Consider the following 21,153-nt stretch of genomic DNA (forward strand, 5'->3'; position numbering starts at 1 on the left):
TTAACACTTGAGGGAATGAAAAGGGGAAGAAATAGGAGGGCAGGTTTCTTTTCCAGCACCAGGTTCAATCAGCATTAGCCTCTTATTTAGGCCAAGAGATGTCACAGGACCTGATGGTTGTTGAAGTGAGGAAGACAACAGTAAAGAACAATCAAGCAGATCTGGAGACTGCATTCATGAAAAACACCGGCAAAGCCTCTAACAACTTCAGAGGAGGAAGAGGGGGCAAGAGGTGCAGAGAAACTTGGGTGTCCCTCTTTACTAACACCACCAACCCCAGGAGAGACCCCAGCACACCGGCCAGTCCTATGTTCATATTTGATATGTGACAAAATACCAGGAATTTAAAAGTAGCTTAAAAACCTTAAAAGCCAGGTCCTGAAGCAACTCAGTGCTCTGGGGAGAACAGATCAGACAGTCCAACTGCTTTTTATCCAGATCTTCTCCCACTTGCACTATAACCATACACTTCAGAACAGGATAAAGCTCTGGAATTATGTCAGTTAGTGCCTCCAGCGCATCAGCTGAAGAATGGAGCGTGATCCACTCATCAGCACAAGTGACTTGAAAGTGTTAAAATAGTGCAATCTTACATTTAAGGTGGAGTTTGGGGTGTCTGGCTCCTTCTCCAGAGGCAGAGGAGAAGGTGGGGAGTGCAAAGGGGAAAAATATTAGTTAAAAAAAAAAAAATAAAATCCTGCATTCAAGCTCATGACTGGGAGAAACTTAGCCCCCAAATCCTAATGCCAGCATCAAGATCAAGTGAGCTGTCTGTATCCCATTCCACCCCACTGCAGGGCTTCACTGACTGAATCTTTGAGTCAGGGGACAGTACCAAGTGTCACAGAGATGGAGATTCAAGAGGTTTCCTAGTCTCTTGATCTTTGCTTGCAAGACACTGAACACTCAGTCCCTGACATGTATAAGCCCTATCTGGAGCAATGCAGCAATCCCCACATTTCATTTTCTCCTCCATTCAAAGATCATTTCTTCTCAACAGCACCATCCACCTCATCCTACTTCCTGTCCAGCAGAACAGCAACACCTCCTATTCCCACAGGCCTTTGCTCAGAGGCCAACTAATCTGTCTTGATCCTCATCCTGATCCTAAGCTTTCCCCATCCTGCATCTGAGGCAAGAAGCAGCCTCAGAGTCATGTTTATTCAGGGACTCCTTGGCTAGTCTGGTAGTGATCAGAGGGGAGAAAGGGAAGGATCTGGGGAAAAAGGGACTGGAATGGCCTTTTGTTTCCTTCTAGTTGGTCAGAGGCTTTTCCCTTTTTTTCAGGGGTTCAAGCTTGCTCTTTGTCTGCCCTCCACAGACGCTCTTTGACTTCCAAGGGCAGTGTGTTGAACAGGTCCTCCTCTACCACAAGCCCACTACGTTTCAGAAGAGGACATTCCCCCAGCTCCACAGGCAGGCACTCCAAGCGGTTCCCTCGTAGTTCTATCTGTGACAGGTTTGTCAGCTCTCCAACCCGAGATGGAAGTGACTGCAACACATTGTTTCCCAGGTTCAATGTTCTCAGCTTCCTGCACTGGAACAGCTCTGGTGGGAGACTCTCAATCTGGAAAAATCAAATCAAATCAATCAGTCAATCAAAGGCTAAGTCACCAGCAGAAGACATGCTCATGAGAGACCTAGAAGCCCATGCAATGCTTAAGGTTTGCAGAGCACTTGGTTTTGATCATCCGCTTCTCCCTCAAGTGAGCTCCTGCTTTCAACCATCAGGACTGTTCCCATAGTAAAAGTCACTACACCATGACTGTATGAATTCCTCTTTCAGACACTGCATTAGAGATCACCAATGATGGTGGCTAAAGCAGAAGACATCACCAAGGACACAGCTAGACAACCAGAAACCTGCTCACAGCTGGCTTATACTGTCACATGCTCTTTCCATCCCAAACCCTTTATACCATTATTACATCATAGCTCCTTTGCTTTATACAGCCATAGTACATTATACTGAACACCCTAAAGACTGGATTTAGTCAGGACTCTTAGTTTGGCTGTAATAAGAGCAAAGGCTACATGAGTACAGTCTCCAGGCCCTGAGAACTGGGACTATTCTTCCATCATTTCTCTCAGGCTTTGAAATGTTGCAAAGCACCAAAGGGGTCTTTTTAACAAAATGCAACAAAAGCCCATGAAGGCATCACCACCTTCATGTATCCATGAGTCACTAATTTAGTAAGGCTTATTTTAATAATCCAATCCTCCCAAAGAATTTCTAGGAAAACAATATGGCTTAACCAACACCAGGCTAGAAACTACATGTACCAATTCAGTATCCTCCCCTTAATTCCAAGTCTCAACTTGGAGGCTATCATTTGTCTTTAAGTGCAACCATGTCCTTTTTTAAAGACTTAAATTATGCATGATATCATTCAGGGCAAAATTAGTTCTGAATGAGACGGACTCCAACGAAAAGCCAAAATGAAACCAGACCAATGAAAGACACTTCAGTCATTGTTACTGTTACTGTTGAGTGTTTTGCAAACAGCAACATGCAATCAAATGATCACAGCCTCTTGAAAATAATGGTGTTATTTAAGGGACAAGTATTGGTTTAGGAAGGAAGCAATGTGCTATAATACAGCCTGCTTCCCAGAATGGTACACACCAGTACCAGCCAAATAGAAAAGTCTCTATTTGCTAAGACTGCTGACAGAGGAGAGGACATTGGCAATGCCAGTCCTACCAGTGCTTGTGTTTCTTGCTGTCACTGTTTACTGTAAGCAACCAGGCTGTTAGAGCTGAAGGGCAATTGTGGCACCTGCAGAGGCTGCAAGCAACTTAACTGTTTAACTGGGTCCTCACCCCCTTCTGCTTCAGAACAGACTGGAGAGAAGGCTGCTGCAGCCTTCCTGTTGCATTAGCATCTTTTTCAGAAATGGGTGGTGCCACACTATGCTGCAGAAAATGGAGCTGCCTCCAACTCCTTTAATCCAAGAGATGCTCCACCCCAAAACTGCAGAGGATACACTGCAGATTAACCCTCAGAAAGCTCTGCAATGAAGGTTGCCAGAAGATAATGGTGCAGAATTGCCTGCATTCTGAACAGTATCTTAAGAATCTTTAAGACTCCCTCATTTTTGGTTAATGACATCCTCAGAAACTGCCCCTATCAGCCCCACTTGTCCCAAGAAAGTAGTTTGGCTTTTAATTTAATAGGAAACAATGCGTGCATACCAGGAAGTTTACCAGAGCTTCAGGCACCCATACAAACAGAGGCACAGTCATCCAGTCTGTTAGTGCTGGGAAAGCCAAGTGAGCAATAACTAAACTGGGATAGCCAAACGGCTGTTGCTTGTCTGACACTACTTTTCAGTGGCACAACACAGAAATGAACTTCCAGACACTAACTTCAAAATGCTGGCTGGAGTTTTAGTAACTCTCTGTAACACTGTACTGCATTAGCAATTAAATCCCTGATCTGAGAGCATTTCCCCTGTGAAAAGCCAATTCATACTGCAGCTGCTCTGTCTGCCTCTTACAGGCAATTTGACAATGTTCAGTTATTAATACACCTTGCCAACACCACTAAGAATCTTGATATATGGCAGTGAAAATCAGGACTGCTCCAGGACAATTCTATTGCATGTTCCCAGAAGAACCCAAAAGCCACTAATTAGATCTGTCTGTAATTTGTAGTTATGTTACAGCCTTTTGCAACTCCAGGTGGTAATAAACTGCAAGAGAAAGCCTCCCAGGAATTTGCAGACAGAATGAATGAAAGCTTTGACAAGCCAGTCAGCTCAGAACATCTGTGCAGTCACAGTCTGACCTCTGTGATACACATAGTAAATGAAGTCTCCTTAGTCCCAAACACAGGCAAAGATTCAGGAAAAAACACGGGTACAGTTTACTTTAAGCAAATAAACACCCTCCAACACAAGCCAAGAAACAACTTGTGGTAATCAGGTAGCATAGCACACTTGGTCATCCCCTCTAACCTGCCCTGTGCTTAGACAGACTTAAACAGTTCAGGCTTAGACTTAACCTATCTGGGATTACACAAGAAAATCCACAGACATCATGCCGAGGCACAGCAAGGTGCCATTATATTTCCTCCCTTCTGAAAAATCAAGGAATTGCCACAGTTCACACACATCCTGATAAACCTGGTTTAGCTCACTCTGCCCCAGTAAGGACACTGCAGAAGATTGTTTTGCTCTCTCCAAAGTCACATTAAGCCACACATGTACTGCCCTAGATGGCTGCTGCCACGGTGTATGTACACGGCTGAAGTACATTGGCTCAAGTGCCTAGTTCTAGATTAAGACTACAGTTTCTCAGATCTCTATTTTAATCCCAAAACTGATGTCAGTCTAGAGACTACAAGCTTCCAACTGCAGAGGAACAACTGACAGCCAGGATTTCCAAACAGTCTCCAAAAGACGCTTAGAAGAAATGCTACAGAGCAAGGGCTGCTCAAAGACCCTGGAGTTATTTGCAATGTTTTGCCTTAGATAAACTCCTCAGAGAGAAACTAAAGCTTGGGAATTTAAATAGAATAGCAGTGCCAGGAGGATTTAACACACCATTACAGCACGTTCAAACACACAGGTAACAAGTGCCAGAGTTGCTTTTACTCACACAGGAGCACTCAGCTCCTTGCTCACTCACCCTGTTGGCTGTCACAGCCAGATTCTGCAGGTTTTGAAGAAGTCCAACATCCGGTGGAATAAAAGTCAAGTTGTTGTGGCTGAGATCCAAATAGCGAAGTTTCCGGCAATAGAAGAGCTGGGTGGGGATCTTCTCTATCTTGTTACGATTCAGGTAAAGGCGTTCTAAGTTGGTTAGGTTGCCTATCTGCATGGGGATGTAGGCAATGTGGTTGTACCACAATTTAAGGCAAGTGAGACGATGTAAGTGCTGGAAGCTGATGATTTCCTCAATGGTCTTTAGGTTATTGTCCTTCAGGTCTATCTCCTGCAGATTGTGGAGGCTAAAGATAGAGTGAGGAATGCGTTCCAAGTCACAACGGATCAGCTCAAGCTCTGTCAAGTTGACCATTTTCTTAAGGCTGTTGAGAACAATAAGCTTGGTGCCTTCATTGTTGATGGAAAGCTTCTGAAGATGTACACCAACATCTGTCACCACCTGCGGCAGCTTGGTGAGGTTACTCTTCAACCTCAACACCTTCAGCCTCTTCAGTTCCCTCAAGCCATCTATCACAATGTACCGGTTGTTTTCAGCACTCAAATTCCCTGTCAAATGAAGCTCCTCTAGTGTCTTCAGGCTATAGATCCAAAGAGGAATCTCCTTAATGTCTGTGAACTTGATGTGGAGAGATTTCAAATTCTCCCTTAAGAAGGCAAGTGCTGGAGCTTCAATTTTGGCAGCTGTGTGGTAGAGCCACAGTTCCTTAAGGCTGGTGAGCTGAGCAATGCTTGGAGGAATAGTGACATCAGGGATAAGCTCCAGCTTCAAGACCTCTAACTCAATGAGGTCAAAAACTGTGTCAGGGATGCCACTCAACATGAAAAGATGCAGTTCCAGCTTATCCTGGGAGTTCTTGGTGATCCTCTGGCGCAGCTTCTCCAAAGTCCACTCATTGTTGAGGTTCAGCTGCCGCAGTTTGTTCTCACTCACCTCTGACAGAAAGACAGCAAAGCGCTTGGAGTAGAGTGGGTCATACTGATCAATCAGATGGAGCATAAAAGCAAAATCATTTTTCACATCAGGGATGTCACTATAACTGCTCTCCTCCCGGATGGACTCAAAGGAATATTTCTTGAGTGATCGCCTCAACATCCACCAGAGTGTGTACATGCAGACCAAGCCATAGAATATCACCAGGCTGATGTAGAAAGAGGCCAGAATCTTGAAGAGAGTGGCCAAAGGGTGAGCACAGCGGTACATCCTGTAGCCAGTCAAGCTCTCAATGTCCACTTTACAGTCAACGTCAAAGGTTATGTTGTTAACATAGTAAACAGTATAGCAGATGATCAGAATGAACTTGATCACTTTGATGATGGTCTGTCTCATGTACAGGCGATAAACTATATCTCCCTCTTCCACATGCGTGCGGAACTTCTTCACTTTCTCAAAGAGTGCTTTGGCCTGTTCACCCTCCTTCTTGTCCAAGACACCAGTCTCAGACCGGTCCACAATCCCTTGCTCAATTCGAGACTTTGTTCTCTGCAGCATGGGAACAGTGGCTTCCACATCCTCACTCACTGTGGAGGATTTCTTGTCCATTGAGCCATTCATTTTCCCAAATGCTGGCTTGGTATCACTCTCTTCCACCACTGTCTCAGATAATGCCCTTGTTGTCCATGGAGAGTCAAAACACTTAAGCAAAATAGACACAAAGTGCTCCAGCTTGGAGCTGGTCCTTGGGAATTTGAACCAGAAGTTGCTACATGCCAGAAAGATGAGAGTATGTAGCAGCACCAGGTAAGGAAAATACTTGGCAAACCAGTGAAGACGGTTCTCATAACACACCGCATCCACATAGTTATACTGGTGCCGGTCCAAATCATATTGTATCCCCGTAGGTCCTATATCAGTGGAGGGAACAAGACTGGAGTTATAGTAGGTACGCTCTGGGGTTGCAGCTGTCCAGCCTCTGACTGAGTCATTGCAAGTGTCTTTGGTAATCCATTTACAGGGCAGACAAATCATTTTGTCCTGGGTGACCTGAAGTGTCCCTCCAAACACTGCAATCATCAGCATCACTATGGAGATGTAGTCGGTGAAGACGTCCCACCATGGCTTCAGGATGCGGTACGCGGGCTGAGTATCAGCAAAGTAGCGCAACTCAGTGACTGGAATCATGATTCACCTGAAAGGAAACCAGAAGCAGCATTACAAGCTTGAACTGTTTAGTTCCGCTTTTCAATAGAGCATCCAGAAAATCATGGTAAGGGCTGGCACAGCAAGACTGGAATTAGATGAGACCCAATTTCAAGTCACTTGGAGACAAATAAATGAGTCTTCTTGCAAGTAATTTGTTACAGCCAAGGGTGGTTTGCTGCTGTCTTCCCTGACAGATGAATAGTCACAAAACATCAGAACTGTTACTTATCATTAGCAGTCTGTGAGGCAAGACATCCACACTTCAAGAAAAGCGCACAGGACAGACTTAAGCTATCTTGGCCAGACCAGTATTTGGTAGTTTACTAGTTTATCTAGGGATTTTATTTCAGGGATGAAAGAGTTTGCCAACACTGCTAGAAGTGATAAAAGAGCTAGAAAATAAGCCTGTATTTGTGTAGTTCTCAAACTCCAGGAGCAAGGAAGAGCATTTACTTATAACGGTTGTATTTCCTAGAACTACTTCATTGATGCAACTCAACATTACACTGATAAAGCAAGCTGGAAAAGGAAACAAGGTTGCCTGATATGATGATTTTTTCCTTCCATGTAAGTAGTTTTGGCTTTCCTCCTTTGCATTCGCCAGGAAAGATTAGTTACATGTCCTCTGACAGATTCAGTACTGAAATCCTGTGACAGCTGCTCTTTGCCTTATTTACTTCAGAATTAGACGAAAGGGGAGACAGACTTGAAAGAATTTACTTCCCTGACCAACCCCTCCCACCTTGAGCTCATCTCAGCTGGGATTTAAGTGTCAAAGGAAATCAAAAGGTTCTGGGAAGCAGAGGCCTTATGGCAGTGCTCGTTCTGTCCTTCAGACTTCCAGATGAAGCCAAGCACACTGTTCAGCAAGCCAGAGAACACCCGGAAGCCAGGCTGATCCATGGATAACTGAGCTCACAAAATTCCCATATCTGACAGGCAACAAAAGCCAAGAACATAAAGTCATCATAACTTGTTCTAACGAAGGTGAAAAAGAGGTAATAACACATACTTGCTAACAAAGTTCAGAAGTAGGACAACATTCAATCATGTTTTCCCAACCCACAAGATATCATTTGTGCAGACAGTGTCAGCAAGTCCTGGGGATTCTGCAGGGTTGACACCAGGTTTCTACATAGCACTGGATGGGAGAAAGCTTCCTCTAACCAGTTCCTACACCACCTACTTTGGTAGAATTCAAGTTTGCACATACAATGAACTTTCAGCACAGAACTGCAAAGGAAGCCCTACCTAATATGAACTCAAAAACCACCACATTCCCCAGAGACACTAAATACAGAACTGCAGTCCCTGGTTTGCCGCTTACAACAGTAAGTGGTAAAATGCCAGATATGACCTAGTGCTACTCACTAAGGCTGCAAGCGACTAGAGGTGGTAGATTGAAAGATGACAGTGATCTCTGAAGAAGTGTTTGCCCTTCTGCCCATCCAGTTTCAACACCACATTAGTCCAAAAGACAGACTGGGGTAACTCTACAAGCAAATTATTATTTTGGGGGTTTTTGGAGCAAGGAATTGTGAGGAGAAAAGGCATTACCTGTTCTAGAACCTCAGAAAAACAAGTAGAACAGCAAATCTACTGATTTATCAACAAGTGAACAAACAACAAACCTGGTACAGGATGCAGAAACAAGGGATGAAAATAGCTATATACAGCACTGTCAGAAGAAACTACTATCCTGGCTGCAGAGCACTAGTGAGGTGGCTGGCATGTCTCTGCAGAACAGATTGTATTGAGCAGATTAGGGCAAGAGGATTTACACATTCACAGGGAGAGGGAAGAACAGGCAAAACTTCTGAACAGCACCTGAGCACCAAGAATAAGAGGAGTGACAAAGATGTTTAGAGCCCCCCTCCAAGTCCTGATGCTTGTTTGCTGCAAGGCTTTTCAGCCATGCCTCAGCTTCCTTCTCTGAATACCTCCACCTCAGAGAGAAGAGAATCTATTTGCAAGATACATTTGAGAAGAGCTGCCTGCGCACACTACAGAAATACTAATTCCAGGGTAAACAGTACAGCCCCTGCACTCCAGAACACTGCAAATGAAGGCAGCAGTTGAACAGCTTCACAAATTACAGCTCCTGGTGACATATGTCTCCTCAGTTAGTCTACATAGAGAAGAAAATTCAAAGTCAGAACCCATTTCATATCTGTATTTTTTTGCAGGAGAGTTCAAAGCTCTGGCACATGCCTTTAATCAATACTGACAGCAGCTCTTTAGAGGCACCAAATCAGGATATATACATGATTTCTTGTGTGTGCACTTTGTTTTGTTAGGACCCTATTACATCAGGCTAGGAAAACAAGACAATTCATAGAGAAACCAGGAAGTTCAGCTACTGGAAAGTTTCAGAGCCAGCGCAGGACCACTGACATACTGCTGGACTACAAGGAAAAACAAACAAGACAAGAACAACTTGCCCTCTCTGTCACCCTCTGCAACCTTCTGCAACCCTCCCACCATAACCAGACTGAGGGAGCAGAGTCCTGCACTTCTACAGTCCAAATAAGAGAAAGCCTGGAAAGCTTTGCAAAAAGGCTACTGCAGTTATCTGCTAGAACAGTTAACTTTGACATGGCTTAGCTTCTGAAATCCAGCTATGCTTGCAGGTCAGCACAGCTTCAGCTCTCCCAGACTCATAACCCAGAGGAGGCTTTGAGAGCAGAGGTCTTGCTATGCAGGACCTTAAGGCTCCATGAGAATCCAACAGCAGTCTCCCAGCAAGTACACGTCTTTCTCACACACTCTTGCCAGATGTGATGGAAAGCTTTTGTAGCGATTCCTTCTAAACTACATCTAAGAGGTAACAAATGCTTCCATACCATTCACTGCCCTCCATAAACATTGTGCAAGAAGATCCTCTTTTCAGGAACATGCAGTGAAAACACTAATGTTGTTTATAAAAACTGGTCCCTATGTAAACAATTCCTTACTCCTCCTACTCCACAACGACTGAGAAAATACACATTTATTTATCTCTTTCCTCCTCCCTCCAGAACTTCATCACTCTTGGTAGGGAAACTTCTGCAGGAATTGTCAAGGCCTTTCATAGTTACTCCTAGAAGTAACTGAAATAGAGATGATCTCTTCAGGAATTGGATCTCTTCAGGAATTCAACTGTAGTGCTGGGTTGCTAGCTTTGTCCAATCCAGGAAATGCCTAATTTCTTCTCACAAGAAATCAACCTTGTGCTTACTTTGATTTGTATCTCAAGATAGCTAGGAAGGAAACCAGAAAAAAACCAGCACAGCAAGCTCCCTAATTCTATTTACTAGTTACATGGGGAAGGAAATTTTCCTTTACATTGTGGACCTCCAAGACAGCTAAAAAAAAAAGTCATCCAAGAGTCCCATGATGGCCTAGTACAGCTCAGTGTCAGCAATTAAACCCCGGTAGGGTGGAGCAGGAAATCTGCCTTCCACTAACAATGATGGGGTCACTGGAAGAAGAAAGGGATATTCACAAAGTCCCCACTCCTCCTGGTAAGAGTAGAGACTCTGTTCAAGTCCCAAAAAAAGAACAATTAAACTGGGGCCACCTCTACAGAAGCTGGAATTTGCCATGTCTGCCTTAGTCCCAGAATCTGCAATAAAAAGGAAAATTGCCCACCAAAAACTTAAGAAGGCAGGTGAGAAAGTTGCATCCTTCCTCATCCAGATTTCCCATGCATGCAATTCATTTCTAGATCCTGAAAGACTGTTCCGCATCAAGATGCAAACATCATCTTTATTTTGTGGACACCATTTTGCAATCATTTTAGAATGTGATTCTTGTTGCAACACTCTCCCTTCTGGATTAGAGCAAGCAGTTTTGCTAATGGGGTTGATGACAACATCAGACTCATTGCAAGAAGTCAGATTCTTAGGTGCCATCTCTGTCACTCGACAATACCCTGCATGGTGGGATTCTTCCCATCAAGACTGTGATCCCAACCACTATACAGAAACCAAGTAGGTAGCTGGAACACAGACTCTCCCAACAAGCACACAGGCAGCAGAACAGAACAATTTACATGGAGGATATTATTCTGGCATAAGACTAGGAATAAACCTTGTGTGAAGACAGCTGGCCAAAAATAGTTACTTTCCTTGTGACCAAGACAATCAAGCTCCACAGGACCAGAAGGCATACTGCAGAGCATCCAAGCTTCTGCTTGAACTCAGGAGTTGAACTCCAGCATGCTTTGTCAGCAGGAAAGTGTTTACAGTAAAGAAGCTTCATTTGTTAAGATACTTCTGTCATGCAGCCCCACTAAAGGTGGATCACAGAACACATGAACTGAGTGAAGGACTTCATGGACAGGAACAGACGTAACTGTAAAAGAAGTACGGTGCCAGAGCAGTTGTGGTGAAGAAGGATCCAAGGTCCTCCTTGTACACCTCATGTTGCAGAACTTCTCGGTGCTCAGAAACAGGCAATTTGCTTATGATACAGTCAACTGTTGCATGGAAGGAATCAATACCTAGGTTTTGAAAGAGTGCTTTGTTCAAGTTTAAAGACAAGTTGATTTCACAAAATTTGCATAAGCTGACAGGTAGGAACATCTCTGCATAACCTCCTGTCAACTTGATCAGGAGCATAAGGAAGTTTTCCAAAGGTATAATTAAACAGGCAGACTTTAGGTATCACACAGAGGGGGAAACAAAATATTATTAAAGTGTTTGTCTCGGAGGTGTTTCAGCTTTCACATTCCACAGTACTCTCCCAGCTACCACACAGCCCCTGAGCAGTCCCTCACCTCCAAGAAATGACTTGATCTTCGAGGGTACACCAAAGCAGCAGTACTTCAAGCACTATAATTCATACCCATTATAAAAAAAATTGTAAAATAAGCCCATCCTTTATAGCAGCAATATCTGAGAATGTACAGGGAAAGATCTGTACGCCAAAGCTTCATCATCATATAGCATGATCAATCCAGCCTAAATAAATATGCTCCTGAAATCTCTGCACATTCTATGTTTAGATACTAAATACCTCTTCAATCCCTGCAGGTTCACCTGGATCCAGGTTTACATCCCACCATAAACTCCTATTGCCCTGCCTTAGCCTGCTGGGCACCTACCTACAATGTGCAGCTCAGCCTCACCATTAACGCCGAACAGGCTGATACAACAGAAGAAACAGCAGTTTCAGACTTACATAACCAGCCTGCCAAACCTACCCAGACTTCAGCCAACCATAAGCATCACCAAGTACTAATCCTATGTTTTACTAGACACACCTGGAGGAGAAAGATAATCACGCATGTTAGAAGAACAGGGACATTCTGAGCACACCACACCTAAATAGTAAAGCCAGTCAGAAACAAGATTAAACCTATCTGGCTGACAGAGACATCATAAAGAAACATGTACTTTATTAGATAAAGGCTGAGAGAACTGAGAGTATGAATGCCTTCCACAAACCTCAGGACCCATGTGGTATTTAACAAGGTATTAACAGAACAACTGCTGCAGGAGCAAACACCCTCTAATTTGGAGGATTCCTCTATATCCTAAACCATCCAACCTAAACAAGTGAAGATTGACTTCTTGACAGACATCTGGCTGAGCAGTGCTTGAAATTCCTGCCTGCAACAGCTGGCCAGGATATCCAGCTAGGGGCAAAGTGAACAGAAACAACATTGCTGTTCTGTTTCACTGGCTAGTTTGTCAGCTTGACTCATCACTTGCTGAATACTTTATTCAGCCTCCTTCTTTCTGCTGGCCATTCTGTTACTAATGGAGCTACTAGCAAAATAGGACTACACGCAAGATCTCATGACATGCACAAGAATTTAAGTTTCCAGCCTTGCTTCCAGGACCTTCCCAAAATCAGGGAAGTCCTCCTCACCTTTAGAGGCATGCAGCTTTCAAGTGAGGCTGTCTTATAATACAGTTTTAGACAAGTAGACATGGATGTTGGAAGTAGACATTTTGTGTTGGATCCTGCAACTCTTTAGCTTCCACTACACATACTCTTAATTTTCATTTCCTTCTAAGACTGGGGACTGCAAAGCAGAGGTCAAGCACTGCTATGATAATTTCTTACCTCTCAGAAGCTCAGAGATTGAGGGAGTTGTTCATGTGCTAACAGCATCAGAGGTAGATAAGGGAAAGAAAAACCTTGATGCTGTTAAGGTTATAGCCCTGATTACTGGCGAGCTACAACATGTTGCAGTAAATTTTCAACAGAACAGAGCTTCCCTCCCCAGCATGCTGCCACCTGAAATCCTAAAGAAGGGCAGGACACAGAGTTCTTTGTTCAAAAACCAGGAAATACAAGAGCTTTACTGGTCAGAAGTGGGACTGGGAATTTGTGTCTCCTCACCCATGTTTATTACACACAGAATTAAAAGGAAAAAACATGAGGCTGAAACAGAACTGCTTTTGGGCACCCTTCAGAAAACTTCCCAAGCACAAGGACAGCCATGTGATCAATTAGAAAAGCCCAAGACATGAGGTGGAAAACCTCAAGTGATTTTGTCCTTTGCTGTTTAGAAATAAACAGCAGTGAAGCCAGATGCCAACTCTTGACCAACCAACCGTTATCCCTACATCAGGCCCTTTCTGCACTACAAAAAAAAAATAAATCCCTTGTGGGACAACACATCTTAAGAGATTGAGAAGTGAAGATGTGAGGTTTAAAGGGTCATTTACCACTTGGACTAGTGGATAAAGTTGTGGAACAGCAGCTGCCAAGCTCACACTGTTCACTTGGTGGAACAACCAGTGAACTCCACACTGACAGCCAGGTAAGTTGGTTCGCACACAACCATCTAGCAGGTGTTGGTTCATTCAGCCCTCCCCAAGCCACAAGATACACAAGATGAAGTGAACCAACTGGGCCACATCTTTACTCATGAAAAAGAATAATCCACCTACACTATGGATAGCACTTTATCATCTTTAAGCCAGCTACCTATTGTTTGCCTTTTCTGTCAGATTCAAGACAGACATTCTTAACAGCCTAGTGCAACAGCTTCTGCTTGCCATCACACCAGCAAGCATGTCCTAACAGGCAGAGGGAAGAACATTTGCACTATCAGAACAATCCACGCTGGAGACCTGGCATGGCCTGCCACATTTTTTGACTTCTGACAATATTTTGCCCCAGCTGCACAGAACTGTACACAGTCTGAATTTACCAGCATCACTGACAATCGGAGCAGGGGCTATATGTCAGTGTCATATAGCTATGTAAATTTAAGTGCTATCAGATGACTTTCAACAGTGATACAAAACAGAGGAAAATGTCTGTGTCAGCTGATAAATTATGAATGTACATGGTCACAGGCTTCCTATCCAAAATTCGTTTTCTCTTTGCCATTAGAAAGATGCTTCAAGGACAGAGCTATGGAGCTTGTCTTGGAGAAGCACAACTGCCTTATTTCAACAGGACACTATGAAACACTCCCTTGTACTGACTAATGCAAGTGATTGAATCAATTTTATTAGTAACTACTTAAGATACAGACAGCAACAGCGTTAACTTGTAACAACCAAACCTCAGAGGCTGCAGGAGAGAGCTCTTGAGCATTTAATTCCAGCATTGAGAAGTTGTACAAGAAAATGTAACCAACTATTTTCAGATAAAGACAGAAATGGTGGAGAGCAGAGCTTTGATGTATCTAACAACAGACTAAGAAATCAAGACACTAGATTCAAAGTGAGCTAAAACTTTTGAGGATCTCAATTGATGACAGATTGTCACAACATGCACAAATTCATGGGTGTTACCACAGCTGTTTTCAAGCTCAAAGAAATGAGCCAGTTAAGATGAAAGAAGACGCAGATAAGAGCAAAGCAAGATAAACAAGACATCAGCTATCAGCACAATAATATTTAGCCTCAATCTGAAGAAAGAAAAGGAATAAGCCCCTATTCACATATTCACCAGACCCTGTAAGCCTTGCCTTCAGGACCACAAGCTTCAGAACAGGGACTGTGACTCCCAGCTCAGAACATTTTCTGACTACATTAGTTGATTAATAATAGACAGGCCATCTAACCTCTCATCACCAAGCTCTTATAAAACCCCAAACTCTAAAGCAGAACCTGTTAACTAACCCAGTACACACCTCCACTGCGCACAAAGGCAGGCTGCAGCTAGAGAAACAGCCTGCAAATATGTCACAAGAAGAGCTTTGAGAATAGCTATGGTAATTTTATAGTAAATATTAACAATGTGAAGTACAAAGAGAAGGAAGCACTATTATATCAACAGGGAGGTCATGACTGAATAGCTTTTAGTTTCAAATGCAGTTTCATAGCAGCAGGAGGGGCATGTATAATCCAGCTACATCAACTGGATTTCAATCCCCAATACAAAATACATGTGCCACAACAACAGTTTAAGGAAAAAGCTGCTTGGAAGCATTGAAGATATACTCTTTAAAGCACAAAGACTGTTGAATGCCTATTCAGTATTAGTGTACATATCCTAAACCGAGTCTATTTCTGAATACTGTTGAAAAAATCCTCAGAGGAAGCTCACCACACTGCAGCTAAATACATTAATTTTTAACCATTACCAAAACAATAGCTCTGCACACACAAACCCCCATTAAGGAGCCTCACACCAAACTCCTAAACCTTTCTCCTCCATGTTCCACCACCACTCACCTGACATTGCAGCTCCATTTTCCTAGACACTGGTTATGCTCAAGTTAAAAGGAAATGAAACTCACTTGTGCTGTTAACTACTGAACAAATTCCTTCTTTAGAATGGGAAGAATTACAATGAAGGCCTCCAACAAGCCTGCTCCAATCCCAAAGCAATAACATAATATCCATTTGACCTCCACTGCTTATTTAAAAGCTTTCAGTAAGTCATCACTGGAAGGTTTCAGCCACTCCACATTTCAAACATGGAAACACTAGCTTCCAACACACGGCTTTGAGTATACTTTAAGGAAATGTTTATGTATATCATCTTTGAGCTACATGAATAAAGCTAGGACTTCCAAATACCATGAGAGGATCAGTGTGAAAAACAAATCTGTGAACCGCCCGAACAATAACCAGAACATCAGACAAGTCTTAGGGATACTTGCATTCTGGAAGCAACATGCTGCACAGCTAGCTGATCAGAACATGGCCAATCTGGAGAGCATTTCTCCTCTTGAAGATAAGCACAGAATTGTGCAATACTTTTCATCACCATCTTAGGGAAGGTGATGAAGGAAGCAGGGAGTTTCTTGTAACTAGTTTCTGTCATTGCCTAATTGACACTCACATGGGTGACTCTCCAGCACGCTCCTGAGAGGTCACTGTGAAAGACTGCCTGGGAGATGCCTATACAGCAACACAAACATCATCCTGCAGGAAACAGAAAAGCTCCTACACCAAACCGAGTAGTTCTTGCTACTTCTCAGCTACATTCCTTTTAGACAGTCCCCAAACCATTTATTGGACAGCCTTCAATTATTTACAATTTAGTTACATAGGGTTTATGTAGGCAAGAGTTAGATGCATGGGTGAATATGTAACAGTTACATTTACTTTGGACAATGCTCAATTTCTTTTTCATTCTTAAGCTGACTAAGAGCTCACAGACCTTAATTAGCACACCACTACTCTCCCCATATCACCCTCTGATCAACCACCTGTCCTCCTTGCTCCTTATCAGTCATCTCATCACTGTCCTGTGCTTTGCAACTATGTTTAAGTAGTATCCTGGTCATTTTTTTGGCTTTACCACTCAAGAGCTGGCCTGTAGCCCTTACCCTGCAGCTGGGTTCTGCTATCTGCACTTCAGTTCTCTGTGCTGGATGTGGATGATATTCCTGCGTGCTGAATCCTGAGCGGGTGCTGAACCGTTGCATTCCCCACACGCCATGGGAACAGCTTCCCTGAAATGAAATGGAGATTGTCAGCAAAGAAGAGGGGATCAAGTTTACAGAGGGACCATGTCATGTAAAAGTTTGGTAAAGGCTATCTAAGAAGCATGGAACAACTCAAGAGGGTCACCAGGAGACTCCCTGATACCTGACAGATGGTGAGAGCTCTAACAGCTAAGTTAAACTCATAGGAAGGAATCTTTTTGGAGTAACAGATATCACTCCAAAACAAGTTACAAAAAAGCGGGTATTGCAGACCCAGCCAAAGGAGATGCTGAATATTAATGTCATAACTAAGACTAAACTAGTACAGATAGATTAACCTCCTGGAAGAACAATTCCTTTTAGATAGCAAAAAGGATGAATGGCTTTACCACTTCCTACTCCAAAAAGCCTGATTTTTTTAATGCTACCATCAGGAGTACTTGAAAATGTAGATCATGTTCCTAACCATTCCGGATTCAAGGAACTGTCCCCTTTTCCTCTCAACACACATCCACCAACACATATCCCTTTCAAGTGGCAGCAGTTTAGCACCACCACCGAGAATTACAACAGCTTTTTTTTCCCTTCTTGCTTCCTGCATGTCAGCACAGGGCATGGGAAAACTGACAAGGGAGCAGCCCGGAGCTCCGAGGGATCTCTCAAGCGTCCATCCTCCTATCTACGTAGGAGAGGACTGCAGAACATCAGAAAGCATTTTGTCAACGACAGAGAAATGAAAAGGAAGAAAAATCACTGGGGAAAGAAACCCACCTCAATCCTGGTGAAGATGTTCAAGACGACATGCCTCCTGATCCCAGAGTTACCATTAGGGCTGACAGATTTTGAAGCAGCACTGTCATACTCAAAGCTATCCTATTTTAGCTGTGACAGACTGCTGCAAAGGAAGCGTTTAAGGGAGAGGACTCTCTGACCTTCTCCCCCACCTCCTCTCAGGGCCTCAGCACCAGCCCGAAGCCCAAACAGCCCGGCACCACCCGCCAGCCCCACCTGCCCACAAGCCTGCCACGCCACCTCAGGCTTCCAGAAGCGGAAAAGACACCTCTCTGTAAGAGACACATTAAAATCCAGCCAGCTTCCCTCCCCAGCACCGCTCCCAGGCATAAATAAAGGACTTCACCCCGTTGCCGAAGCCCCAAGGTGCCCTGAGGGGACACTCGGCACACGGGACGGCCCTGCCTCGCCCCACAGACTCGGAGGAACCCACCTGCCCCCAGCCCCGGCTTCGCCACCAGCCGCCCCGCCGCCGGACAGGGCAGGGATGGCGGCGGCACGGAGGGAAGGAATGCCTGCCCACTTAGTCAGCAAACCCGCCCCTCCGCCGCTGCGGGGGGCAGCGCTCAGGCCCCTCCTGGCCGCTGCCGTCCCCTCAGGGCTGCGCCCCCCGCCACAGCCCTGCTACCGCGGGGCCCGGCTCCCCTCACAGCGGCCCCACCCGGGAGAAGTCGCCCGTCCCCGGGCCGCAGTCCCCCGCCACCCGCTCGCACCCACCTGGCCGCCGCAGCCCCCGCCCTCCCTCACACCGGCTCCGGCTCCTTTTGTTCGCCCCTAAACCGCACCGCGGCGGCCACACCCCGGAACTGACCTCACCCACCCGCCATGGCAGTATCTGCCCGTCCCGCTGCTGCTAGCGAGGAGGGAAGCAAGCCGCCGCCATGTTGGGAGCGGGCATGACGAGCGGGCGCCGCCATCTTTGTGCAGGGCGGCATTGATGGTGGAGGGGGATCCTAAGGGGAGACAGGGGCGGGGAGGGGAAGGTGAGGGCGCGGCCGCCATCTTGGTGCAGGGCAGCGCGCAAGATGGTGGGCGTCTTAAAGGAGCCTCAGCGGCGGGCGGGAGAAGGGGAAGGTGGCATCTAGATTTGCAATCCAGAATTGATTAGTTTTTATTAAAAAAACCCCACATTTACCTCATTATTAAAACTTATGACCCACGCATGATCAAGCCTAGTGAAGCCACGTTTGGATCACTGTGGCCAGCTCTGGGCTCTTCGGTAGAAAACAGACAAGGAACTACTGGAGAGGGTCCAGTGGGCACCATAAGGATGATCAGGGGTCTGGAGCATCTCTCTTATGTGGAGAGACTGGGGGAGCTGGGCATGGTTAGTCTAGAGAAGACTGAGAGGGGATCTCATTAATGCACATAAATACCCCAAAGGCAGGTGCCAGGAGGATGGTGCCAGACTTTTGTTGCGGTAGTGCCCAGTGACAGGACATAAACTAAACCCCAGGCAGTTTCATCTCCTCATGAGTAAGAACTTCTATACATTAGGGCACTGGAGTAGGCTGCCATGGGGGGTTGTGGAGTCTCCCTCTCTGGAGACATCCCGAACCCGCCTGGACACGTCCCTGTGTAACCTGCTCTGGGTGTCCCTGCTTTGGCAGGGGGAATGGACTAGATGATCTCCAGAGGTCCCTTCCAACCCTAACAATTCCATGATTCTGTGATTTAGTGTAATGCCATATACAGCAACACTGTTCGACAGTCTGTGTGCTGAGGGATGGCAGCTTCTTGTCCCTCAGGAAGAACAGGGAGGAAAGCCAGGCCTGCTTTAGGCCCTGATTCAAGCTGTGTCACCACTGTGAAAACACAGAAGGGTAAAAAGCTATAGCTGCCATGCCCTGTGCAGGAGGAGGGATCCTATATATGTGTTCAGCCTGGAGAAGAGAAGGCTGCGTGGAGACCTCACAGCAGCCTTCCAGTACCTGAAGGGGGCCTATAAGGGTGCTGGGGAGGGTCTCTTCATCAGGGACTGCAGTGACAGGACAAGGGGTAACGGGTTCAAACTTAAACAGGGGAAGTTTAGATTGGATATAAGGGGGAAATTCTTTACTGTGAGGGTGGTGAGGCACTGGAATCGGTTGCCAAGGGAGGTTGTGAGTGCTCCATCCCTGGTGGTGTTCAAGGCCAGGTTGGACAGAGCCTTGGGTGCCATGGTTCGGTGTGAGGTGTCCCTGCCCATGGCAGGGGGGCTGGAACTGAATGATCTTAAGGTCCTTTCCAACCTGAACTATTCTATGATTCTATATAGAGCCCAGGCTCAACCACCCCGTGCTCCTCACACACCCACAACAGCACAACACTCAGATGGACACCTGGTTCCCACTCTTCAAACCACCCAGCAATAACCAAGAGCACAGAAATCATTCATATTTAGAGGTGGGGCAAACATGGTCCAGGTTGGTGGAGAAAATGTGGTAAACATCTCACTGGATACCTCAGCAAATAGCATCAACATGAAGGGGAGGTAACAATAAAAGAATGAAAATCATATCAATTGTAGCTCTTACCACTTGTACCTCAAGGACCACCCTATGTGACGTTTCTGAAGTGGAATATTTTGAAAACCCCGTTCCATTTCTCTAACAACAACTCACTGAACGAAGGCCACTGAGAAATACAGCGCCAGGAATAGCAACACCGGTGTGCTAGGAGGATATGTCCAACAGCAATTTTGTGGTATCTGAAAAGAGCAGGCTGATTCACTGCTGCTTATTTTCCTCTGGCTGACTCATTGGGAGATACTGGGCATAATTCTTTTAAAAATTCATAAAGGATGGTTCAAAGGCATTCATTATAATTTCATTAGTGTACAAGAGGCAGTCCTGAGTGGTTAAGTGCAGCGAATTTCAACTTGTGTACAGCAATGATCACTGTGACAGTAAAATAAGCATATCTCTGGCTTTCTAGGAATGTTATAGGTCTTAGCATCCTCCTGTAGCCAGAGGCACAAGACCTGTAACAGAGGAGATATGATCCTACCTGCCAGGAGACTGTTTTAGACACCAGTGCAATAGCTGGATTTGAAAAAGAAAATATCCTTAAGAAGAATTGTCATGTCTAGATGCAATTGTTAAATTAAAATGCCCTGAAGAAAAAGAAGGCCCTATTTTTCCTTGAGTTTTACAATACAAACTCAAGAAGAGTGGATGTTTTTCTGCAGTGGCCACTTGCATATTATCCAGCAATTTCTGCTGGATTAAGGTGAAGTTACATGTTACAGTTGAACCAATATAAAGGCCAGCAACCAGGGAAGGTGCAAGGCTGGCAGGGAAGGGGGCAAAGAAAGCATAGTGAGGCATCAGGAGGGAGAGGATAAATGGCATTGAGCTATTAGATGGCTCAGAATGTGCCATGTACGCTCTTACAGAAGCAGACACAAGTTTTCCTTCCGTTTGTTTCAGTGTTTGAGTTAAACAGGAGTTTAGAAAACAAAGAGTTCATATCTCAGACATTCTCTCCTGCTTAGTCACTGCAGGGATGCTGTAAATCCAGTGGCTGGACACCGGGCTAGGATGTGTGGACCTTTGGCACAGTGGATGTCAGCCACTTCCTTTCCCTGTGGCTCACTTTTTCCTACTGTGAAAGGGAGACAGCAATTACTCACTCAGGAGACCTACATGACCTGATTCATCACTGCATGTCACAAAAGGAAGAAGGAAGCTGAAAGACGACAATTTGCTCTCTACACCTCACTGCAGCAATTACCACCTCTC

At 45.0% G+C, this 21,153-nt stretch overlaps 1 protein-coding gene across 2 annotated transcripts; it reads right to left on the bottom strand.

Moving 5' to 3' along the window:
• Positions 1 to 414: 414 nt before the first annotated feature.
• Positions 415 to 18,217, bottom strand: LRRC8A (leucine rich repeat containing 8 VRAC subunit A). 2 transcript variants are annotated; one of them, XM_065695686.1, is made up of 4 exons: positions 18,149 to 18,217; positions 16,541 to 16,666; positions 4,633 to 6,796; positions 415 to 1,567 (listed from the first exon to the last, which is right to left on the bottom strand). In XM_065695686.1, the coding sequence occupies exons 3-4, from the start codon at positions 6,787 to 6,789 to the stop codon at positions 1,292 to 1,294; spliced, it is 2,433 nt and encodes an 810-aa protein (XP_065551758.1). In that variant the 5' UTR covers positions 6,790 to 6,796; positions 16,541 to 16,666; positions 18,149 to 18,217; the 3' UTR covers positions 415 to 1,291. The 2 variants fall into 2 exon arrangements, with proteins under 2 accessions (XP_065551758.1, XP_065551759.1); XM_065695687.1 differs by lacking the exon at positions 18,149 to 18,217 and adding an exon at positions 17,865 to 18,058.
• Between the last annotated feature and the right edge of the window lie 2,936 nt (positions 18,218 to 21,153).

This window comes from Lathamus discolor, chromosome 15, assembly GCF_037157495.1.
Source record: "Lathamus discolor isolate bLatDis1 chromosome 15, bLatDis1.hap1, whole genome shotgun sequence".
In the NCBI taxonomy this organism is placed as follows: Eukaryota; Metazoa; Chordata; class Aves; order Psittaciformes; family Psittacidae; genus Lathamus; species Lathamus discolor.

What these genes read in the sequence shown, in the direction of transcription:
- LRRC8A (XM_065695686.1), bottom strand. Translation starts at nt 6,789, where the DNA reads ATGATTCCAGTCACTGAGTTGCGCTACTTTGCTGATACTCAGCCCGCG. An exon ending in TGGCTGTGACAGCCAACAGG is followed by an intron (nt 1,568 to 4,632) that starts GTGAGTGAGCAA and finishes TGATTTTTCCAG; the next exon opens with ATTGAGAGTCTCCCACCAGA.